Below are 26,688 nucleotides of genomic sequence, written 5' to 3' on the forward strand. Positions count from 1 at the left end.
TGCTGAGATATCAGCCTTCAAATGAAAAAAGATCCTTTTGTCTTTGATTATTGATATTTCAGCAATTAATGGTCGCACAGTAATTTAAAGGGCAGTTTTAGAAACTTAAACAAATTTCCTACAAGCATCATTTTCGATTAAAAAAAAAAATTTTTTTTTATTCTTAATATCAATTTGGAAAACCCACAAAAAATGGCCATTTTCTGGTTTTTTAGTCAACTCATCGCTTCTTCGTAAATATTAATGGAAAAGTTTATGTTGCCAGGTGATTTTACAGCTTAATATACACCCAAAAATGCTGAAAATTTTCAGATTCATCCATTGAACCGTTCGTCCGGGCCGATTGCTCACAGTTTTACAAAACAATTAAAGGAACAAGTTTTGTTCCTTAATTTGTGTAATCATTACCAAAATGAAAAAATTAATTTTTTCCGGATTTTCTTTCATTTTTGTGTTAGTTATTCAGTTAATGTGAGGTAAAGAGAAAAAAACTCCCCAGTACAAACAAAAAGAACAATAAAAAATTCTTAGTTTTTTTCGTTTTTCTGAAAAAAAATTTTTTTTCTCTCTTTACCTCACGTTTACTAAATAACTAACGCAAAACTGAATGAAAATCTGAAAAAAATTAATTTTTTCATTTTGGTAATGATTACACAAATTAAGGAACAAAACTTGTTCCTTTAATTGTTTTGTAAAACTGTGAGCAATCGGCCCGAACGAACGGTTCATTGGATCAATCTGAAAATTTCCAGGACTTTTGGGAGTACATTATGCTGTAAAATCACCTGGTAACATAAACTTTTCCACTAATATTTGCAAAGTAGCGATGAGTTGACTAAAAAACCAGAAAATGACCATTTTTTGTGGGTTTTTCAAATTGATATTACGAATAAAAAAATTTTTTTTTTTTTTAAATCAAAAATGATACTTTTAGGAAATTTATTTCAGTTTCTAAAACTGCGCTTTAAATTACTGTGCGACTATTAATTTCTGAGATATCGATAATCCAAGACTAAAGGATCTTTTTTCATTTGAAGGCTGATATCTCAGCAACAAATTGTCGTACAGAAAAACAAAAATAAAGCAAATTGTAGCTGAATAAATTTCCTAAACGAGCCATGAATTGTTTTTTTCGAAAAACTATTTCCCGGTCCCGTAGACCTAAAAAACAAAACTGAAAAAATTTAGAAAAATTTTGTCTTGATCTATTTCTTATGTTTCCGCAAAAACCGTAGTTCAGAAAATTATTCTGCTGAGAGATCTTTAACTTGAGATTTCAAGCTTCAATTTGCTTTATTATTTTTTTGACATGATCATTTTTCACGAAAATTCAGCCTTCCATAAATCACTAAAAAATTAGAAAATTTTATTGTCCCTTCAATTTTTCGGATTAAAGTACATTACCATAATAATAAAGAAAACTAAAAAATACTTAGGAAATTTAATAGATGATAAACATGAACCACGATGCAAAGTCCACAACGATGCACTCGCACTATCCAACAACAACCGCGACGTTTTATTAGTTGTGTTGTGTTGCGCTTGGTGGGAGAAAGCAAGCGCGGTTCGCAAAAACCATTTACGTGTCAATACAAGTTGTAAAGTCCGGCAAGGTCTTGTTACAGATAATCGCATAACTAAAATCGAAACGCAACAATTTTATTATTTACTTGTATCAGAAAATTACTAGCAGCGTTAGATTTACGGATTTTTTAAATCTATTCTGAAATTATCTGCTGTTACAAATTATGGTTAAGTTAAAAAATAAATAAATGCTTTAAAAACCAAGTTCAATTTACTTATTATTTAGAATAAATTATAATTTTATAACTTAAGTGTAATATACTATCATAGGGATAGAAAAAATTCCATACCCGGAATGCAAATGTATACTTCTTATTCCAATCAATTCATTAATTTAATTTTTTAAGATTTCATAAAGAAATCTACATTTTGTATTTCTTATTTTAATACAAAAATTAAATTTTGAATTAATTTGACAAAATAATTTAAATAATGGAAGGCTGAATTTTCGTGAAAAATGATCATGTCAAAAAAATAATAAAGCAAATTGAAGCTTGAAATCTCAAGTTAAAGATCTCTCAGCAGAATAATTTTCTGAACTACGGTTTTTGCGGAAACATAAGAAATAGATCAAGACAAAATTTTTCTAAATTTTTTCAGTTTTGTTTTTTAGGTCTACGGGACCGGGAAATAGTTTTTCGAAAAAAACAATTCATGGCTCGTTTAGGAAATTTATTCAGCTACAATTTGCTTTATTTTTGTTTTTCTGTACGACAATTTGTTGCTGAGATATCAGCCTTCAAATGAAAAAAGATCCTTTAGTCTTGGATTATCGATATCTCAGAAATTAATAGTCGCACAGTAATTTAAAGCGCAGTTTTAGAAACTGAAATAAATTTCCTAAAAGTATCATTTTTGATTTAAAAAAAAAAAAAATTTTTTTATTCGTAATATCAATTTGAAAAACCCACAAAAAATGGTCATTTTCTGGTTTTTTAGTCAACTCATCGCTACTTTGCAAATATTAGTGGAAAAGTTTATGTTACCAGGTGATTTTACAGCATAATGTACTCCCAAAAGTCCTGGAAATTTTCAGATTGATCCAATGAACCGTTCGTTCGGGCCGATTGCTCACAGTTTTACAAAACAATTAAAGGAACAAGTTTTGTTCCTTAATTTGTGTAATCATTACCAAAATGAAAAAATTAATTTTTTTCAGATTTTCATTCAGTTTTGCGTTAGTTATTTAGTAAACGTGAGGTAAAGAGAGAAAAAAAATTTTTTTTCAGAAAAACGAAAAAAACTAAGAATTTTTTATTGTTCTTTTTGTTTGTACTGGGGAGTTTTTTTCTCTTTACCTCACATTAACTGAATAACTAACACAAAAATGAAAGAAAATCCGGAAAAAATTAATTTTTTCATTTTGGTAATGATTACACAAATTAAGGAACAAAACTTGTTCCTTTAATTGTTTTGTAAAACTGTGAGCAATCGGCCCGGACGAACGGTTCAATGGATGAATCTGAAAATTTTCAGCATTTTTGGGTGTATATTAAGCTGTAAAATCACCTGGCAACATAAACTTTTCCATTAATATTTACGAAGAAGCGATGAGTTGACTAAAAAACCAGAAAATGGCCATTTTTTGTGGGTTTTCCAAATTGATATTAAGAATAAAAAAAAATTTTTTTTTTTAATCGAAAATGATGCTTGTAGGAAATTTGTTTAAGTTTCTAAAACTGCCCTTTAAATTACTGTGCGACCATTAATTGCTGAAATATCAATAATCAAAGACAAAAGGATCTTTTTTCATTTGAAGGCTGATATCTCAGCAACAAATTGTCGTACAGAAAAACAAAAAAAAAAAAAGCAAATTGTAGCTGAATAAATTTCCTAAACGAGCCATGAATTGTTTTTTTTCGAAAAACAATTTTTCGGCTCCGTAGACCTAAAAAACAAAACTGAAAAAATTTAGAAAAATTTTGTCTCGACCTATTTCTTATGATTGAAATATCTTAGAAAATTTGAATTATCAAATTCCCCTTCTCCTTTAAAAAGTAAACCATAGCAGATGCACACATAACCATACATAGACACATATAATTGTATAGCAATGGGTAAGAGACCCACTATTCATTGAATGCGACTGTATTTATGAAATAAATCTTCTCCATCTTGTTTATAAAATTTCCATGAGAAACTTACTGAAGGACATTTGTCAAGGAACTTGCTTAAGACAATGCTACTATAGTAGGATCCATAAAAAATATGTTGAGCTTGATGACTTGCTTTTGGCTAGCTGAACCAACTTTAATTTTAATTTGTAAAAATAAACCAAAAGCAAGTAATGCATTTGATCCAGAAGTGTATAGTTTTTATTTAAAAGTAAATTAGGTCGAAAATAAAAATTAATTAAATTAAATTTGCAGTGTAAATAATAACAATAATATGTTAATAATAAGTAATTATAATTCATTTGTATAGTGTTCTACTCATTAGTCTGAGATTTGAAGGATAATTACTTAATTACATCAGCCTTGATATTTACTTATGTGATGCATGATGCGGTAAAAAAATTTTTTATAAAACATACAAGATGAGAAAAATTAAAATACGTATGTTTTATAAAGTAACTTCGCAGTTTGTATTGACTAACCGTATCGATTCATTTAATCATTACGTGAGTCACTTGATAGTAATCGACATTTGAATTTTTAAATTTAATGTGTATCTAATCTAATTAATGATTCAACGTTTTATGTTATCTAATAATATATATTTTTAGTTGAATGATGTGTTTAGAAATAATAACAAATAATTTAAAAAATATTGAAGTATTAAATTTGATAAATATCGAAAATTTATAAAAAGAAAATAGGTTTATTTTTAAAACGTTTTAAAACTATTAGAAATTATGGATACTAAAAAAGTATATGTTTTAAAAAATATTTATAAATACTTTTAATTATGTATTTCATTGTAAAACATAATATTTTTTTATAGATTAATGAAGTTTTATATAATTGTACTGAGATTAAACCAAGAGATATCCCTTAAAAATAAAAAAATTACACAGAAAAAAAGGATTTCTTGGCGCGAAATTTTTTACTCGCCCCATAAAATATTTGGCATTATTTACTAAAATCTAAATTTTTTTTGGAACAAGTAGAAATTTTTGAAGATAAGGAAAAAATCCTAGTACCAAGAAATTTTTTTCAATCCTAAGAAAATTTTTATCTTCAACGCATGATGCACAGAAAAAAAAAATTTTTTTGGGGCAAGAAAAATTTTTCATTATGAAAGGAAAACAAAAATTTTCTCTGAACTAAAAATATTTTTTTGGCACAAGAATTTTTTACCTACCTCAAATAATTTTTTTTTTTTGGCTCAAGAAAATTTTTTCTCATCCTAAGAAAATTTTTATTTTCAATTCATAATGAAAAAAATCTTCTTAGGGCGAATAATAATTTTTAGCGCCAAGAAATTCTTTTTTTCTGTGTACATATCATAGAGATATCTATTAATATTCAATGAATTTTTAATTACTTTTCTGCTATAAAAATATTTATCATCGACTCAGTATTTTTTTAGTGCATTTTTTATCTAGTAAGTCTAAAACCGTTTATGAAAACCAGTTTTATTTTATTATAAATATAGACCTATGTTTACATTCGCCAACATGTTACCAATCATCGAACGTTAAACTCAGTATTTTAAATGAACTTGTATTGAAGTTGATATATTTATTTTATAAACAAAATAAAAAAAAAAGTAGTAATAAATATAATGATAAAAAGAGTATGATAAGTATAAAAATAAATATAGTTATACCTGTACTTTCTCTTTGTATTGATTTAATTGTTCGGATGCTGGATCTCGTGCCATTTTTTTATTTTTATCAGTCCAATCGCCAATATAACGTTTAGTGTGGAGAGAAAAATACTTAGGAAATTTAATAGATGATAAACATGAACCACGATGCAAAGTCCACAACGATGCACTCGCACTATCCAACAACAACCGCGACGTTTTATTAGTTGTGTTGTGTTGCGCTTGGTGGGAGAAAGCAAGCGCGGTTCGCAAAAACCATTTACGTGTCAATACAAGTTGTAAAGTCCGGCAAGGTCTTGTTACAGATAATCGCATAACTAAAATCGAAACGCAACAATTTTATTATTTACTTGTATCAGAAAATTACTAGCAGCGTTAGATTTACGGATTTTTTAAATCTATTCTGAAATTATCTGCTGTTACAAATTATGGTTAAGTTAAAAAATAAATAAATGCTTTAAAAACCAAGTTCAATTTACTTATTATTTAGAATAAATTATAATTTTATAACTTAAGTGTAATATACTATCATAGGGATAGAAAAAATTCCATACCCGGAATGCAAATGTATACTTCTTATTCCAATCAATTCATTAATTTAATTTTTTAAGATTTCATAAAGAAATCTACATTTTGTATTTCTTATTTTAATACAAAAATTAAATTTTGAATTAATTTGACAAAATAATTTAAATAATAATTAATGAGTGTTCATTTTTTTTTATATTTTTAATTCATCGGAGCCTCTACGTCAACTGAAAGAATTATTATGCAAAATTACATTTTTATCTCTTAAAATTTGTAGAACGAACCATACAGTCTTAATTGTAATCTTACGTAATCGATTATTGTACCTTTGAAACGCTATAAAAGATAAACTAATCAATAAAAAATAAAGTTATAACAGAGTTAGTTAATCATTCTGTCATAATTTTAAAGTCTTTAACTTATTTGCATTTAAAAAAATTTAATTGAAATTGGCCAGAATACGATTTCTTTGAACAAAATGACATGTAAATGCAAATAACGAAAAAGCTTTCAAGAATTTAAAAAATTTTGCAAGATATGAGTTGTGAGAAATAAAATAATCTGAAAAAAAGGTCCTATAAAATTTTAAGATAAGTCTAATAGTTTCACCGAAAACGTCAAATAATACTAAAATTTACTATAAATCTAACTTTTGACAAATTGTCCATATGTGTTATTACTATGAATAACTTTTGACAAATAAATTTATCGAAAATTAATAAGAAACCTTTTTTCTGGAGTGTTCAATTTGCAATAAAAATATTTATTGATTTTTCCGATACACTGATTCGCTAATGGGTGATAAAATTCATAACTTCAAAATATTTTCCCATATTATTTATATGGGAAATCGAAAATTGTGATGAGGCAGTTGGTAATATTGATATGAAGAGGTCAAACTTGAACAGTAGTTTCTCGACAAAGTGAAATATATTATAACAAAATTTTGAAAATTACAATTTAAAGTCCTCTACAATAGCTACATTTCTAAAAGAAATATAATTAGTTATTATAACATTACCAGTTTAACAAACGAAAAAATGAATAAAACAATGAATATATATATATATATATATTAATAATTATTTTATTATTTTCATGCTGTTAAGGTTCTATTTGAACCAGGTACAACTTTCATTTAAGTAAAACAGCATAGTTGTATTCATTTGTAAATTAATTTACTCATCCGGAAACAAAAAATTTATCGAGTTTAACTCTACATCTGATATAAATAAAGTGAATTTTTTTAAATCTTTGGTGAAAGACTGAGCAAAAACATTGAAGCGAGAGAATGCGTACATTATAAATAGATTTTCATTAACTACTATTTTGTCTATACAAAGTGTCACAAAGCTAAATGATATTAACATTTGATATATAAATGTCTGTAATTTAAAAATCTACGCTTACTCTCTAAAGCTCTCAATGTTTGAGCGTAATGCAGAAATTCTCAAGCATTTACCGTCTCGATTTTGTGATAAATAATAATGAGTGACTAGCTCACATCAATTCAATAAAATTATTTATAAAAAAAAAAAAATAATAATAATAATAAATAAATACAATAAAAATAATTATTCTTACAGAATTAATCGCAAGATTTTACATAAATATTTAATAAGTTAATAAATTATATAACTATACAAATCATTATTTTGTTAATGTAATGTTTATATCTAAATTAATAATGTATGTACTGTAAAAATTCGATAACTAAAAAAAAAAAAATTCTTTTGTACAAAACCTGAGATAAATAATTTTTAAAAATAACGATAGATAAAAATAAACTTATAAAAAATTTATTTTGCGTGAAACTCTTTGCCTAATATTGAGTTTCTTAAAGCGTGATAAAATAAATTAATAGATAATTTTTTTATAACAATGTACCATTGCATTGTACAAAAAGAAACGCATATAAGCGTATATTTTTATATTTTATCTAACAATAAATAATCAATTAACTAATTTACAATTTAATTAGTTATATTGTTAAAAATGAAAAGTAGATTTTTTAACAATTTGAAATAAACAATTAAGCGTCATCATTATCATACTTTGTTGCCATAATCTACATCGTAATCACTTCTAAGTATATAAATTGGACAGTAATATTATTTCGGCATTTTAAGAATTCATTTTCTCCGATAATTAATCAATGCCAAATATTGGACAATTGATTACAATGCTTTATTTCAAATTATTGATGACTTGAATGTTTATCCCAATTTCATAAAACGTTTAATTATAAATTTGTTATAAATTAATTTAAGGTATGCACCCTATGGAATATTAAATCTCAATAACCACAGTAAATTTAGCCTTTGATTTGTATAGGCGATTGAACTTGCCAGACAATTAGATGACTCTGTTCACTGTGCTCTTCATGACTAGTCGCTGAGACATTTGTACGCTCCAAGCCTTCTTCAGTTTCATCACCATCACCTAAAAATACATTTAATATTTTAATTATTAAATTTTAAGTATTCGAAATCACAGTTCTATCCGAAGAAATCGATCTAATTATTACTACTTATTGTACACGCAGAGAATTTTATGGTAAAAATTGCCCAAAAATTTTAGCTAACAGTAGAATACCTCGAAATCGTTGAGAATTACAATATTTGTTTCATTAATTTTTAATAAAATTTTATTAAAATATTCTCTAAAGAAATTATTTTTAATATACTACAGAGTAATATTTCTGACTTATTAAAAAATCTATTACTTTATTTTAATATTTACAATGAAAAAAAGCTAAACAATAAGTGCGATTGAAATTATATTAATTTTAATTTAAAAATTCCAACTGTTTTGGAACTTTTTATAAAAAATCTTTTAAATTCGAGTTCGTTTGTAAATATTCGGCTTTTTTCGTTCATTCTAGTACTGATAGGTTAGGCGAACATCTTTATGTAAAACATTATGTGAATTTTCTTTTGTATTGTAATTACAGTAGGGGTGTGCAAATCTTGTCCGAATCGAATCAGATCAAACAGTTACATTCGATCCGATATTTAAGTTGAATATCGAATAGTTCGAAAGATTCGAATAGTTGGAAATTTTTCCGAAAATTCGGTGAATAATATTATTGCATCTAAGAAATTAAGTATTTATGGATTTATTGAATTGAAAAACTATTAATTTATTATATTTGTACCTGAAAATAGCCCATATGACCATGAATTCAATGAACGTGAGATTGAAAGAAGTTTGAATCTTTCGAACTATTCCGATCTTTTTAATTATTCGAAATATTCGAATCTTTCGGACTATTCGAACATCTCGAATCTTCAAGGTGAATCTTGAATCGAATTGTTCGATTCAATTCGCCTCGAATAAATGGAAGTTTTGAGTATTCGCACACCCCTAAATTATAAATATGTAATAGAATGCTTATAGAATTTTGGATAAATTTAGAAGATTGATTAGTTTTATTATGAATAACAGTGATTTATTTGATCAAAATCACCCTGGCGGATCCGAATTACGGTACATTACCGTAATTTACCATAATTTACGCTATGTAGAAAAATTGCGGTATTTTGCCGTAAACGCGCAGATTTACTGCAAAATTGTGACACTTAACCGTAAAGTGAAGTATTCGCTTTTACGGTAAAAACGCTACGAACTGCCTAAAATTACTGCAAAATGCGATAAATTTGCTGTAAACTACGATATTTTGCGGAAAATACAAAAATTTACTGTAATTCGGATCCACTAGAGTAACATGCCCGGGAAAAAATTTTTTCATGAAATTTGATAAAATTTTATAAAATTTCACTAATGAAATTCCATGAAATCTTATGCGGAAAATGGCCTGATAAAATTTTATGAAAGTTTATAAAATCTCACAAAATTTCATAAAATATCATAAAATTCTAGTCATCATTAATTTTTCGAAAAAAATATTAGATCACGAATAAAAATTGCAATTAGGTCTTACACATTGATCTAATAGATGAAGGCATTACTGAAACAGACTAGTTATATTATTTATTGACGAAAAAATACTGGCGACTGCTGAGCTCGAACCTACAACCTTTCGATTTAAAGTCCTTACTGCTATCTACTGCGCCGAGTCACGTACGTGATCGCGAATGAATAAATAATATATTTATCGAGGTATAGAGTTTTAAACTTCCATACGAAAATTGATATAATTTTATAAGATTTTATGAAAATTTATATAATTTTGGAGGAACTGATAATTTCATAAAGAGGTATATAACATATCGCATTACAGATGCCATAAGGGCTTATAGAAATTTTTTTTTTCAGGGATTGACGTAGTTATATTCTATAACGATAACAGAGACAAACAAATTGTTTCCAAAAATCAAATTTTCTTTTATACTCTTTTATGGCTCCTAGCGTCGATGCCGGGTGCCAAGAGGGCGTATAAAAAAGATTATTTTTCGGGAATCGATGTAATTATGTTCTAAAAGTATAATACTAACAAAAAAAATTTTTTTCTAATATTTCTTTTTTTTTAATAGTTAAAAAAAGTTTATTTTTTTTTTTTTCCAAAATTAAAATTTTTATTCAACTAACGAAAAAAATTTTCTCAAGTTCGAACATTTTTTATTATTCTTATACTTATATGTCACAATCACGATGGTTCCGGACACTAAATTTTTTTCGTCTCTATTATACTTATAGAACATAATTACGTCAATTTTCGAAAAAGAATTTTTATACGCCCTTATGGTTTATTAGCGGTATATTTTGCAGGTATACGCCCGTATGGCATCTGTATCGCGATATAATAACACGAGAAAGAATATTTTCATGAAATTTTATAAAATTGTGCTATGAAAATTTTATAAAATCTGAAAAAATTTTATAAGAATTTATAAAATTTAAAAAAATTTCATGAAATTATTTTGGAAACCATAAGATAATTTTCATAATATTTTATGAAATTTGATTAAATTTCGTAAAGTTTTATAAAATTTTGTAAAATGAGACTAAATTTCAAAAAATTTCATAAAATTCTACATAATTGTTATCAAGATTTAAATAAGTTTTTGGTATGAACTTTTATAAATTTATTAACAATTTTATGAAATCTTATAAAATTGTATAAAATATCGTAAAAATTTTACATATTTACTATCAAGATCCGAAGGAGTATTGGTAAAAGTTTTTTTTTTAATTATAAAATTTTTTGAAATTTCATGAAATTCTGTAGTTTAATTGAACTATAAAATTGAAAAAATATTTTCAAAAATTAATAAGAAACCAAGAGATAATTTTTATAAAATTTTACATAATTTAATGAAACTTCATGAAATTTTGTAACATTTTGTGTAAGGACGAAACTTCAATTATGCAAAATTACACGAAGTTTTATAGAATTTTATAATATTTCATAAGACTTCATATAATTTGAACGGAAAAAAACGGAGCTCAAAATTAGATGATATTTATAGTCGTCAAATAAAAATTACTTTTCGAAGAGAAATTTACAATCCAAACCAAAAATTACTATTAATAATGGAAAGTTCCATTTTTTTGTTGATTCTTACAATCAGTATCGTAAATTTTACGATTTGCAAAAATTATAATGCAGATTAATAAAAATTGAATAAAGAATGGTAAAAATCCATAATTATTGCACAACGATCATTCTGGAAATAACAATATTCAAAAATCTCTTTGTTAATATTACAATTCTGAGTTAAAAAAATTTGTAAGCGTAGAAGTTGAATATTACAACTCATTAACAATAAATTACTGTTAAACTTATATTTATTTTTATCTATTCTGTAAAATTCAGTAGATAAAATAAAAAATATTAGTATAGAGTAGATAGTGATTTTTATCTGGAAACAACAGAGAAGTCACACATAACTCAAGTTATGTTTATATGAATTTCGCAAAAATTATTCACTTATATCTCGATTAGTACAATTTGTAAGATTATTAATTTTACTTCATAACATTTTAGAACTATTGCGGAAAACATTGTAAAAAGAACTAGAGTATTCTAAAATTTATAATATCAAATAAAATTTTCTTCAGGTATTGTAGTTTTTAAAACATCGGTAATGTGAATCGCCACTTAGCAGGTACAAATTACTATTTGACATTGTAACTTTTAATACGTGAGATATAATCTCGAGTTCATTGTATTTTATTTATATTTGGCATATACTTCGAGAAATCCGAATGGTACTTGTAGCCGAGTAGTTAGCATGCTTGCATTCGAACTGGATTATTCGCAAGGCGTAGGTTCAAATCCCACGGCGGTAAAAAAAAAAAAATATGGCGGATTTTAAGATGACAGTTGAACTATATCCATAAATAAATATACAAATACATTCCAATAATATATATATCGTTGGAAAAAAAAAAAATTATTATTGCACTCAAGGAGACAATTTTTACAATCTGGATTAGTAAAAATTCAATAGCAGTCTCAGTGAAAGTTTTATTCTAAAATAAACTTTTTACTAAATCAAATAGTAAATTTTATTGAATGCTTGTCCCAGACAGGAAAGTACGACGAGCCCAAGCTTGGTTCAACTATGTTGAACTCTAGGTCATGTTTGTAAGCTAGCCTTGTTCCAGCCTTGGTAGATGTCTGGAATGATAACATCGTGGCAAGCTTGGTTGCCAGCCCTGACCCATGCTTGCTTGCCATACCTGGCCCATGCTTGGTTGCCAGACCTGACCCATGCATCGAAAAAATAAATAAATTCAATTTAAAAAAAATTTTATTATTATTTAAGTACTAGAGTTTGTGATCATTGACGTTGAAACAACTTTAGTGAAGTAAATGACGTGAAAAAAACTCGGTGAAAATTCTGCTGGACTCTGGGCGCGAACTGTCGTCTTTCTGATTGCTAGGTCTGAACGCTGGCAACTGAACGAACCTACTAATGTTGAATTGAAAGTTTTATATGTTCTATTTATTCATTTTACTACAACCCTTCGATTTTATGAAATATAAAGATCAATTCAAGTAATATTTTTAATTAAGAAAAAAATAAATAATAATTTCGTAGTATTTATATTATAATTACATAATTATTAAAAATAAAATTTATTGAATTTAATTGATTATTTATCACAAACCCAGCTTAATTATCTCACTCTACCACCATTATTAAAAATAACACTTATTATAGAAATTCAAAAGTTATTTCTTAATTAAATTAATTTTTATGAGTAAAATGATAAAATTACGGTTGTTGATTGCAAATAATAACGAACTAAAGAATGTATTAATTATTAATTGTAAATAATGTCAATCAGAATGTTAAAATATTCATTCATTAAATGTTCAGTCACGAGCTTGATTAGTTTGAATCAAGCTTCGTGCATTTCCGCTAAGTCCGGGAGTTGCCGAGCTCGCTACTAACTGAAGGTCAGAATAGTGCCGGGTCACTCGCTATTTGGGCCCGGCACATATAATTTCTAACTCAGGACCGTGTCAAGACGTCCTGAGAACCCGCTACAAGCTGGCCAATCACATAATTCATTTTATATTTGCCAGCCAATGAGATAGTTCGCTATCAACTGCTACCTGTTGGCGCGCTTTTAAGCCAATGGGAAAATTCGTTATATGCAGCAAGGCTGCCACGTCGACACCAAGCTTCTCGACGATTCAACGACGCTACCATTATGATTCTACAACGTGCTTCGCTACTTGCAACCTCGTGCTTGAAACCGCTTCAGTAATTAATAACTTTTGTGATATTAAACTAAACCGCTACGCTGAATTATCCTCAATATTTAGTCAGTATATCAAGGCTGCTATTTATTAAGAATATATAAATTGTTCTTTCACTAGTAATTAATTGTGAATTAATTTCCGTTGACTTAACTGCTACTGACCACGTGTCAATTTATACGTGAATTATATATCTGAGTTTGCATTCGCTATCGCGTATTAATTTTTAGTCGCATTCGCTTGAATATAAGTTCTCATAATTTTTAAGGTGTAAATAAGTGTAAATAAATCTATAATTTATTTTTTGATAAAATCTGTGTAATTTTTAATTGTTTAATTCACCTCGCCTAAACCAGATCCAACTGATTTATTCGCTCACTTTACATTAAAACTTATTTTAATTCAAAAATAAATAACTATTAATCTAAAAAACCATAATAATAAGATGATTAGATAATTAATAAAAAACTTGGATTAGCCAATTCTGGCCTAAGGATGGGAAGGGTACCACAAAGTCAGCCCAAGCCTGGGGCTGTAGTACTTTCCTCTCTGAGTGACTTAAGTTATGTTTGTATGAATTTCGAAAAAATTATTCATTTATATCCCGATTAGTACAATTTGTAAGATTATTAATTTTACTACATAACGATTTAGAACTGTTACTGAAAACATTGTAAAAAGAACTAGAGTATTCTAAAATTTATAATATCGAATAAAATTTTCTTGAGGTAGTGTAGTTTTTAAAACATCGGTAATGAGAATCGCCCGTTAGTGGGTAAAAATTACTATTTGACATTGTAACTTTTAATACGTGAGATATAATCTCGAGTTAATTGTATTTTATTTATATTTGGCATATACTTCGAGAAATTCGAATGGTACTTATAGCCGAGTGGTTAGCATGCTTGCATTCGAACTGGATTATTCGCAAGGCGTAGGTTCGAATCCCACAGTGGTCAAAAAAAAAAAAATATGGCGGATTTTAAGATGACAGATGAGATATATGGGGCATTCCATGTCAACTCGTCCTACCAATGGATTTCTTATCCAGCCAATCGGGAGATATGAATTTTTCAAAATTTCGGGGCATTTTTTCTTAAATAGCCACAATTTAGTGGAAAATTTTCCGCTTTGGGTCTTTTTTTTTTTTTTTTTTTTAAATTCGTGTTTTTTGATGAATTTTCTAGAAAATTTATGCAAAAAATTATTCATTGTGAATTTGATCGATTTTTTTAGATTTTATACTTGAAACGGCGATTTTAAAATTATTAGTATCCTTCGATTTTTTTGAAAAAATTTTCAAAAATATTACTTCCTAAAAAACGAATTTTAAGCCTAGTCTCGTAATGGGATAATGATGGGTTATAATTTTTTTGTAACTTCCCGCTAAGAAAATTAAAAATTTTCAAAGATTCGGGAAGTTATCGGTTTCAGTCTGATTTTCGAAAACCGAATTTCTATCAGATCTCGACGTTTTGAGGTTCTAGAAAGCTATTCTGACTAATTTTACGATGATGTCCGAGTGTATGTATGTGTGTATGTACATCCGTTTGTAAACATCTGTAACTTGTGAACGGATGAACCGATTTTGATCGTTAAGGGGTCATTCGACGCGTTTTATTAATATCTAGAAGCTGTGGAAATTTGAGCTTAATCAGTAAAATGCGTTTAGCGATATTTTAAAACTAAAATTTTTTCAAAATTTTTTTTTTGGATATTTTTCAATAATTTGCTCAATGGATTGATTTCAAAATGTAATCATCTCTAAAACTCTATGAGCCGCGACGAATGACCTCTTAACGATCAAAATCGGTTCATCGGTTCGAAAGTTACAGATATTTACATATAGACGTACATACACTCGGACATCATCGTGGAATTAGTCAGAATGGCTTTCTAGAACCTCAAAACGTCCAGATCTCTTGGAAATTCGGTTTTCGAAAATCAGACCGAAACCAATAACTCCCCAAATCTTTGAAAATTTTTAATTTTCTTAGCGGGAAGTTACAAAAAAATTATAATCTATCATTCTCCCATTACGAGACTAGGCTTAAAATTCGTGTTTTGGGAAGTAATATTTTTGAAAATTTTATCAAAAAAATCGAAGGATACAAACAATTTTAAAATCACCGTTTTAAGTTTAAAATATAAAAAAATCAATCAAATTCACAATGAATAATTTTTTGCATGAATTTTCTAGAAAATTCATCAAAAAATACGAATTTTGAAAAAAAAATAGCTAAATCGAACAATTTTCCACTAAGTTATGGCTATTTTAGAAAAAATGCCCCGAAATATTGAAAAATTCATTTCTCCCGATTGGCTAGATAAAACAATTTGAAAAAAATTCATAAAAACCTTAATCTAGGGGTACAAAAAAATTATCCCAATTTCGCCAAGATCGGAGATGCAAAATCCATTGGTAGGACGAATTGACATGGAATGCCCCATATCCATAATAAATATACAGATACATTCCAACAATATATAATATTTATATATATCCTTGGAAAAAAAAAATTTTTATTATTATACTCTAGGAGACAATTTTTACAATCTGGAATAGTAAAAATTCAATAGTAGTCTTAGTGAAAGTTTTATTCTGAAATAGGTTTTTTACTAAATCAAATAGTAAATTTTATTAAATGCTTGTGTTTTGTACTCTAAAACTCATAGTAATTTTACTTATAATTTAGTAATTTATAGGATTAAGCAATTATAATTTTTACTTATTTAAAGGAAAATTTCGATATTATTGGACCGTTTCTAGTTTGCCTCGGCGATATAGTAATTTTTATTTGAAAAAATAAAAAATATTATCAGATTTTTTTCTCCGTATGATGAAAGCATATAAAATTTCATACCACTAAGTCCTCGGAATCTTCATAATAATTATGTAAAATTATCTAAAACTTTATGAAGTTTTACAAAAATTTATGAAATTCTGCAAAACTTTATGAAATTTTACCATAACGAAGTTTTGGCCTTTCACGAACTTTCACAAAAGTTTATGAAATTTTAGAAAATTTTATGAAATGTCGCGCAATATTATGAAGTTTCATAGAATTATCTCATGGTTTCTGATGAAATTTCATAAGTTTTTATCAAACTTCATAAAACTTCATGAAAAAATTTTTTCCCGGGATGCTTATATTTTGTTGTTACTGATCGATTGCATGTATGCTGGGATATTAAGGTCATTCTCCAAGGGCGCCCCCACTTTTTTCCAAAAAAATGTGATGCTGCCTGGATGCCAGCAGCCGCACTAAAAAAAGCTGTAGAGCTGAAAAATTGTTAAATTAAATTAAAAACATTTAAAGCATTAAAATGCAAAAAATGTTCATTTTTATATAAATGAAAAAATTTATATATTTTTTTTTAAATCATTAGTTAATGCTAGCAAAGTCTAAAACCCGACATTGAAAAATAATATTTTCATTGAATTTCTAGGTTTAAGAAATCCGTTCGAAATATTTATTTTATTGAGGTAAATGTCCCAATACCGGAACAAGACCCATACCGGAACGATTTGATAATCATTATATTATATTTCAACTTTAATCTTTCAGTTAAAAAATAAGATATAAAATAGATTTTAGAAAATATTTAAAATATGAAAAAAAAAAAAATGTTAATTAGAGCAATAGTCTCGGATTCATGACTTTATCATGCCTCTTAATGGTTTTGCTAAGAAATCAGTCAATGGTCTTAAGCTTATAGAAAATGCATAGAATTACTTTTCAATAATTTTTTTTTTGTATAGGCATCTTGAATAACTTAAAATTCAAGAAAACATATTAAAAATATGAAAAAAATAGTATTATTATATTAATTTTACTATTCGTCTATTGGTACACCAAAATGAACCCGTGCCCAGTACCGGAACAGCTAATCAATATTATATCAATAATCTATTAATGTTATCGATAGACATTAACGGTGAGTTTTATTGACTGGCTAAATCAAGTACAATATTAATTATTACTGGAGCTCTAATATTTAATGCAGTGTGTATGATTGTTATAAAAAATAGATTAAGTATAGATAAACTCTAATTTAAATCATAAAAAATAAATTTTTGTTTTTAGTTTTTTTTTAATTATTTTTCTAGTATAACCTCAAATGATTCATTTTGTTTCTATTCTTTAGTTCAAAATATTTATTTTCATTGAATATTCAATCATTTTGAAATTTTAAATACATTTTACATTATAGGTGTGATATAGCAGACATCAGACAAATTTAAAATTATTAATAAATCGAGTAAATAATTAATAATATAAAATTAAAAAAAAATGCAAATTCAAAAAATTTTGAAATTAATAGTGCTTTTTTTGTAAATATTATTTTTTTAATTATTTATCTTATTTATTTATAATTTTAAAGTTCTCTGATGTCTGCTACATTCATACTCATTTTACATTAATATTATTTAATAATTATTAATATTTTCACCATGAATAAATGCAAAAAATAACTTATTTTATTTACTGTTCCGGTATTACGACAACCGAATTCCCGTATTGGGACAAGGCTATTTCAGCGTTCCGGTATTGGGTCTTTTAGGTGTCATAGGAAAAAATTTTTTTTTTTATATTAAATTTAAGAAAAATGAACTAATTTGATTTTTTTTGGAATTGGTAAATGTCTATTCTATATAATGTGATAAATTATTTTGGTTTATAATTTATTTGAATATTTTTAAAACGATAAAAATCAGTCATATACCCTTCGTCGCTCCGGTATTGGGACATTTACCTTATTATTAATTATCAATTTCTCGAGAAAAGAGCATCAAATTTATTTTTGTTATTATATGAGTTTGATATTATATTACGAGTAAACAAAAGAATAGCTTTACTTGAATTAAATAAAAATTATTTTCATCAATTCTGTGAATTCTTGAGACAAAATTATATATTCTCGAAAATTATCAAGAATATGTTCTTGTATCAAGTATATATTCTTAATAAAAGTATTTTTTTTTCTCAGTGTAAATAAAAATTTTGTTGATTCCAAGTATTGAATAAAAAATATATATGTAAATAAATTGTAACGTAGATTTTTAATACTCGATCAGACTCAACTGAAATTCACATAAATTTTACTCAGTAAAATTAATCAACTATTCGAATCAAACAAAATCGGAAAATTTAAATTTCCCGCAAAGCCCCACCAGAGTCGATTATTTAAAAAAAAAATCTGTGTCGGTTGGCCCTGCAGGTCAGCCCCAAAACTTCCCGCTGTTTTCGAGCTCAAGGAGCTCGATAATGCTATTACATGCAATCGCTCTTATGAGCTTTTCAAGCTCTAACAAGTTATGTTTCACGATAAAGTTTGAAAATTTAAGAATCGAAAATCATTAATAAAGAAGCAGTTTTTCGATTTTTAATTATCGATTATGTTCAATAAAATAAAAGTATTGAGGCAGAAATCAATGTGAGTGATCAAAATCAAGATCTAAATGAGTTTTGACTTAAGTCAGACCAATAATATATGAAATATCCGAGAAAAATGTTAAGAACTGTGTTTTTTCAATATTTTGTGGATAATATGATTTAAACTAATGAACACGTTAGATGACATTATATGATGATCGAAAGAAACTATAAAGAAGAAGAGTCGGCATGATTTTACACACAATTTAGTACATTGTATTTTAATTTATCCGGAAAAAATAACATAAAATATTATTTTTAAACTTTTCAACGCTGATATATTTGGAACTAATCAACCGATTTTGACATTTGATGTGGCAATCGGCGTATTTAACAATTTTCTAGAGCTGATTGAAATTTGGAATCGATCGGTTCAGCCATTTCGAAGGTATTTGGAAAAGTTTATTTTTTACCATTTCTTTCTCCAACGGTATCTCTCGAACGCATTAACTGATTGAGATGGCTAAGGCAGCGATCGAAGCGTTTTATAAAGTTCTAGAGCTGATTAGATGTTAAAGTCGATCGTTTAATTCGTTTCTGAGAAATCACTTAAAAACTGAAAAAAAAAATTATTTTTAACTTCCCGCTAAGAAAATGATTAATTTTCAAAAATTCGGGAAGTTATCGGTTTCACCCTGATTTTCGAAAATCGAGTTTTTATCAGATGTCAACGTTTTGAGGTCCTAGGAAGCTATTCTGACTATTTTCAGAAGGATGCCCGAGTGTCTTTATATGTGTGTGTGTGTGTGTGTGTGTGTGTGTGTGTGTGTGTGTGTGTGTGTGTGTGTGTGTGTGTGTGTGTGTGTGTGTGTGTGTGTGTGTGTGTGTGTGTGTGTGTGTGTGTGTGTGTGTGTGTGTGTGTGTGTGTGTGTGTGTGTGTGTGTGTGTGTGTGTGTGTGTGTGTGTGTGTGTGTGTGTGTGTGTGTGTGTGTGTGTGTGTGTGTGTGTGTGTGTGTGTGTGTGTGTGTGTGTGTGTGTGTGTGTGTGTGTGTGTGTGTGTGTGTGTGTGTGTGTGTGTGTGTGTGTGTGTGTGTGTGTGTGTGTGTGTGTGTGTGTGTGTGTGTGTGTGTGTGTGTGTGTGTGTGTGTGTGTGTGTGTGTGTGTGTGTGTGTGTGTGTGTGTGTGTGTGTGTGTGTGTGTGTGTGTGTGTGTGTGTGTGTGTGTGTGTGTGTGTGTGTGTGTGTGTGTGTGTGTGTGTGTGTGTGTGTGTGTGTGTGTGTGTGTGTGTGTGTGTGTGTGTGTGTGTGTGTGTGTGTGTGTGTGTGTGTGTGTGTGTGTGTGTGTGTGTGTGTGTGTGTGTGTGTGTGTGTGTGTGTGTGTGTGTGTGTGTGTGTGTGTGTGTGTGTGTGTGTGTGTGTGTGTGTGTGTGTGTGTGTGTGTGTGTGTGTGTGTGTGTGTGTGTGTGTGTGTGTGTGTGTGTGTGTGTGTGTGTGTGTGTGTGTGTGTGTGTGTGTGTGTGTGTGTGTGTGTGTGTGTGTGTGTGTGTGTGTGTGTGTGTGTGTGTGTGTGTGTGTGTGTGTGTGTGTGTGTGTGTGTGTGTGTGTGTGTGTGTGTGTGTGTGTGTGTGTGTGTGTGTGTGTGTGTGTGTGTGTGTGTGTGTGTGTGTGTGTGTGTGTGTGTGTGTGTGTGTGTGTGTGTGTGTGTGTGTGTGTGTGTGTGTGTGTGTGTGTGTGTGTGTGTGTGTGTGTGTGTGTGTGTGTGTGTGTGTGTGTGTGTGTGTGTGTGTGTGTGTGTGTGTGTGTGTGTGTGTGTGTGTGTGTGTGTGTGTGTGTGTGTGTGTGTGTGTGTGTGTGTGTGTGTGTGTGTGTGTGTGTGTGTGTGTGTGTGTGTGTGTGTGTGTGTGTGTGTGTGTGTGTGTGTGTGTGTGTGTGTGTGTGTGTGTGTGTGTGTGTGTGTGTGTGTGTGTGTGTGTGTGTGTGTGTGTGTGTGTGTGTGTGTGTGTGTGTGTGTGTGTGTGTGTGTGTGTGTGTGTGTGTGTGTGTGTGTGTGTGTGTGTGTGTGTGTGTGTGTGTGTGTGTGTGTGTGTGTGTGTGTGTGTGTGTGTGTGTGTGTGTGTGTGTGTGTGTGTGTGTGTGTGTGTGTGTGTGTGTGTGTGTGTGTGTGTGTGTGTGTGTGTGTGTGTGTGTGTGTGTGTGTGTGTGTGTGTGTGTGTGTGTGTGTGTGTGTGTGTGTGTGTGTGTGTGTGTGTGTGTGTGTGTGTGTGTGTGTGTGTGTGTGTGTGTGTGTGTGTGTGTGTGTGTGTGTGTGTGTGTGTGTGTGTGTGTGTGTGTGTGTGTGTGTGTGTGTGTGTGTGTGTGTGTGTGTGTGTGTGTGTGTGTGTGTGTGTGTGTGTGTGTGTGTGTGTGTGTGTGTGTGTGTGTGTGTGTGTGTGTGTGTGTGTGTGTGTGTGTGTGTGTGTGTGTGTGTGTGTGTGTGTGTGTGTGTGTGTGTGTGTGTGTGTGTGTGTGTGTGTGTGTGTGTGTGTGTGTGTGTGTGTGGATGTAAACTTTTAATATCTTTTCAATGAACTGACCGATTAACATGTTTGAGGTGGCAATCAAAAGAGTTTGTTGGCCGTCAACTTTTCTAAAATTTCAAATCGATCGATCAAATAAACTCTAAGATATGGAAGAAAAACAAAAAAAATAATTTTTTTTTTTTTAGTTTTTTTCAAATTTTTCAGAAATGGCTCGATCGATCAATTCCAAAATCTAATCAGCACAAGAACTCAATAAAACGCGTTGATTGCCGCCTTAATTATCTCAATCGGTTAATTCGTTCGTAAGATATCGTGGGAGAACAAAATGCTAAAAAACGTTTTTTCTTAAAATAATAGCATACAACAGTACTTTCGAGCTCAAGGAGCTCGAAACTGTACTCGCAACAATGTTTTTGAGCTCAAGGAGCTCGAAAATTGCGGGAAGTTCTGGGGCTGACCCGCAGGGTCAACCGATAGACCGATTTTTTTTTCGTAATTCGCTAATGTTTTCGAGTCTACTTAGTAAAATGATCTGAAATTTTTAGGAAAGTTAATGGCTAACAAGCTCTTTCAATTGCCGCAAGAACCATTCAAATCGATTCATTAGTTAAAAAGTTATAGACCGGTCACTCGGAAATCATTTTGAAAATAGTCAGGATAGCTTCCTAGGACCTCAAAACGTTGACATCTGATGAAAACTCGATTTTCGAAAATCGAGGTGAAAACAAGAGGTAGAGTAAGTGTGAGTCTGTGTGTTAGAGAGAGATAAAGTCAGTACATGTATCGAGTTAGATGTGTGAATGAAGAGTTGAGAGTATGTATGCAAGTACGGAGTATGTATGCGCAGTGAGTTAAGTGTGTTGAGAGTAGGAGAATAGGAGTACGTGTACCATATGCAGTATTTTAAATACAGCCATGTATAGTTCATACATGGGCATGTATGAACTATATACAAAAACTTTGTTTAAATTTGTTGCGTAAACTAATGAATTCTCAATATTAGGAAATTTAATGCTAACTATAATTAAGGCCAACCTTTCAAACTCTGTAACTCGAGTATCATTGGTCGTACCTACTTGGCTTTCACAAACTTTTCTGTAGCAAATTTTATGCCCTATAAAACTTTAAACTTCTTCTTTTCAAAAAAAAAAATTTTTAACGCCAAAAAATCAAGTTGATACTGCAAAAAAATTTTCCTATGTTACATAAATAGGAAATCGGAGTGCTGAAATTTAAAGTCAAAATGTAAATTGTTAAATGTCGCTCGATATATTTGAAATTTCACGAATGAGGTATCAGCTGAGCTACTTTTTAGTAAAATTTGCCAATCACTGATAATAACAATAATAATTTCAAAAAAATTTAGGGTGCACGTAACATCTAAAAGTTCCGAATGATTTTCAAATATGAATAGCTTGACTCGATGCGAAATAAATAACTCGTAAGTTCGAACTATTCGCATGATTCTAATGCGTTATCTATTATCATATTTGATAGCGCACTGTCTGTTTTCATACTATCTTATATATCACATAGACCCATGTATGGGCATATATGGTCATATATAGACAAAAAAAATTTGAGCTAAATAATACAATAATTTATAAACAGGATAAAGTAGTGTAAAAAAAATAAGGAATTTTTTTGATATCACTAAGAGCATATGGATGATTATATTTTGCTTTTTCAAAAGTGATTATATTCTTTCAATCCTGCGTAGCACAACTAAATTTCGTTGTAACTGTCGGTTGCATAGCCTAGTTGTCAAAGCGTTGGTCTCTCGTACGAAAGGTCCCGGGTTCGGATCCTACTAAAGCGGGTGTGGTCATTCATAAGTCTAGCGTTTTTTCTCTGAATTAAAAATTTCCAATTCGATTAGGGATTCAATTATTCGCATATCTGATGATCTCTGCATCGCCAAAATGATTAAGAAAAAAAAAAAAATTTCTTTAATTTAGTTAAAATTTCTATACATAGTCATAACAAGTTATATATGGCCGTATCAAGCTATGTATGGTCATACAATTTACATGGACGGCCATGTATGATCATATATAGGTATATATGGCCATGTATGACCAATTTTCATACGTGGCCATATAAGGAGCATTCATATATGGCCATGTATGAATTATTTTTCACGGGTTGCTAGCATTAACTAATAATCTTAAAAAAATATATAAATGTTTTCATCTTTTTAAAAATTAACATTTTTTGCATTCTTATTACTTTAAATAATTTTAATTTAATTTCAAAGTTTTTTAGCTTTAGAACTTTTTTATTGCGGCTGCCGGCCACATTTTTTGAAAAAAATTTTATGTACCCTTGGAGAATGGCCTTAAATACACCTTACCCATTTTTTTAGCCATCTTTTAATTACAATTTTTTGTACTTTATTGCTTTTATTTTATTTTTTACGAATATTTTACTAAATATTTTAATTTCGCATGATCAATTAAAATGTAGCTGTTAAAAAATTCTAAAATAACATTTAATCATCTGTAAAAATTACAATACACGTTGTAAATCCTATTAGATGTATTTTAATAATTTATGTGTTATCGGTAAATTTGACCGTAATTCCATACTGTCCTTATGCTATTTTTAGTATAGTAATTTTTCTCTCAATATATACTTTGATTAAAAAATCTCCCATGTTACCCCCAGAGAGCCAGAATAATGAATTATCTAATTACCAAAATTATTATTTATATTATTTTTATACAAAATTGTTATTGCCATTTATTTTTGCTGTTAAATAACATCCAGTACATCAATTTTGTTAGTTTATTAAAAAAAAAAGCAATGATAAAAATGTAAAATTTATTTTAAAAATACTAATCGAATGTTGTGTTAGAAAAGCATTTTATTTTTTGTTTAAGATGTTTTGAGGTAAAAGCACCAATTATTGACAGGGGTCCAATTATTGATACCCTATCTTATTTTAAAACATATTTAATTACCTACTATATTAATAATAATCGTATATATTTTTAAACAATCTTTATAATTAAAAAAGACGTGTGTCTCATGGGACACCCAAGAGAAGCTAAGCTCCTTTTCCGTTCTACATAAAACCCTAATTATTTATTGATTAATATAATTTAATTTCGCTAAATAATAGTAAATTATTATTTAAATATTTTTAGGAATGACCCTGAGCTTAGCCGACACCTGATATTTTCTAAATTAAAAATTCTCAACTTTAAAAAAAAAATTTTTATTTTAGAATTGAAAAAAATACTCGTGCTTATTTTATTGAGATTTAAACGATTGTGACGGGGCAGCTAGAGGTTCGACTGCTTAAATCGGTCGCGCCATTTCAGGGAGCCCCTCAGTTCACACACCACCCTTATCAACGCATATTTGCTTCCCGGTTCACCGAGACTTCGAAAGAGGCCCATGGGTCAGTGTGACAGACATCCTAGACGGAAGTTAAGACGAGGTCACGTAAATGACCCCTCCGCGAATTTTATGGCTATATAAGGGCTTGCAATTGGCGATGAAATCAGTTAGCATACAGTGAGCATACAATTAGTACACACGTAGGATCTAGCAATCAGCTGGGAGGTGTGAAGAAGGGCTGAGGACGTCTAGCCAGGTCCTTACTCTACACTCTCCAGCTCACTAAGCACATATTGCTGTTCTATATTTTGTACTAGTCAAATCTAGTCAATTTGTTGTATTGTAAAGTCCGTTAACTTATTGTTAAGTCCGTTTATTTATTGAAAAAGTCTAGTCAGTTTATTTCTTGTAAAATTCTAGTCAGTTAATAAATTACATTTTAAATCTGTGTAATAAAATCAGTGCCATAATTTCGAGTCATCGCCAATAATCTTGCAAAAGGGTCAATCAAGTACGTTGTAATCCACGCTCAAGATGTCCTACGCATTTTACGAGATCATCGATGTAAGTCTTCATGCAGTCAATTATAAGTTTGCTAAACGCGGAGTTATCTATAAATAGAATTTTGTTAAATTTTATTTCTCTTTTAATTTGTTGAACATTATAAATAAATCTTTAAATTTCATTTATAACTTTGCGATAAGAAATGATTAAGATAAATCGTTAAGCTGGAAATCATGATTAGCAGATAGTAATATTGTAAAAAAAAGAAATTTTTCAAATCGATTATATTACTCATGAAATCAGACCCAGGATTTTCTATTTATGCACTAACTGTAATAATTCTTTAATATTTTCCGAATGTACAAACACACATGTTCAGTTGCTTAGATTTGTTAAATAAAGAGAACATTAATTAAATCAATAAAATAATATTATAATAAAGAAGTATAGTATAAAATAAACTCATTACATCATTTCCTCTATCCTGTAATCAGGCCGTGAACTCAGTCATACTAGATATTTCAGAACCCAGTTGCTCATCATCGAAGCAGCCGGACAAGGAGGATTGCTCGAACTTCCTGGTACGGGAAAGCAAGGGCATACCCTTACACGATTATTTTTCTAGTTTTGTAAAAAAATAAGTATTTTCATTATAATTTAAAAATTCAATCATAAATCATTACTTTTTAGATTATAGATTAATGTAAAAATAAAAATCTTCTTCGATTTATTCAACATTTTTTGAAATCTTCACGAATTTTTTTTTCTAATTTTATTTTCAATTCTAATAACTAAAATTAGCGGACATCTGATATTCTTAAAATAATAAACCATGCAACTTTTGAAGTAGATGATTTTTTTTTTTAAATGGGAACAGTTACTCGTATTTATTTTCCAGTTAATTTAAACGAGTAATTTTTACTTGTGAGAAAAATATATACATTTAAATTAAAACTTGAAAATTAATAATTCAATTCTTTATTTTAAAGTTATAAACCAATATAACAATTTAAAAAAAAATCATCTGTTTCAAAAGTTATATAATTTTTTATTTTAAAAATGCCAGATATGCGATAATTCTAAAAATTAGAATTGAAAATCGAAAGAAATCAACAAGTACTCGTGTAGATTTCGAAAAATGTAACATAAATCAAGCAAACTTTTTATTTTCTTTTTAATTTATAACCTAGAGATAAATAATTCAAAATTTTACTTTTGAATTATAACGAAGATAATTCTTTTTTTACTAGACTAAAATAGTAATCGTCCTAATGACAAAAAAAATAGTAGTGTTGTTATCAATTCCAAAAATTTTTTTTTTCAAAGATTATAGAATTTTTATTTTAAAAAATGTTAGATGTCGATCAACTTCAGGATTATTT

The 26,688-nt window shown here is 28.9% G+C and overlaps 2 protein-coding genes across 12 annotated transcripts in view; both read right to left on the reverse strand.

Moving 5' to 3' along the window:
• The window catches only part of LOC103576291 (catalase), a 109,017-nt gene extending 103,470 nt beyond the window's left edge, over positions 1-5,547 (reverse strand). The window contains exon 1 of the mRNA XM_014439764.2: positions 5,356-5,547. Within this exon, the coding sequence (XP_014295250.1) occupies positions 5,356-5,409 (54 nt within the window). The 5' untranslated portion in view covers positions 5,410-5,547. The remainder of the gene's footprint in view (positions 1-5,355) is intronic.
• A 1,083-nt stretch (positions 5,548-6,630) lies between these two features.
• The window catches only part of LOC103577696 (JNK-interacting protein 3), a 58,549-nt gene continuing 38,491 nt past the window's right edge, over positions 6,631-26,688 (reverse strand). For 5 of the 11 annotated variants that reach the window (XM_014439761.2, XM_014439757.2, XM_014439756.2 and 2 more), the window contains one exon: positions 6,631-8,325. In XM_014439761.2, the coding sequence (XP_014295247.1) occupies positions 8,198-8,325 (128 nt within the window). In that variant the 3' untranslated portion in view covers positions 6,631-8,197. Of the gene's footprint in view, positions 8,326-25,775; positions 25,928-26,537; positions 26,575-26,688 lie in introns of those variants that run through there. The other 6 variants (XM_053740969.1, XM_014439762.2, XM_014439759.2 and 3 more) reach the window with 4 other exon arrangements.

The sequence above is a fragment of the Microplitis demolitor genome, chromosome 1 (genome assembly GCF_026212275.2).
Source record: "Microplitis demolitor isolate Queensland-Clemson2020A chromosome 1, iyMicDemo2.1a, whole genome shotgun sequence".
Taxonomy (NCBI): Eukaryota; Metazoa; Arthropoda; class Insecta; order Hymenoptera; family Braconidae; genus Microplitis; species Microplitis demolitor.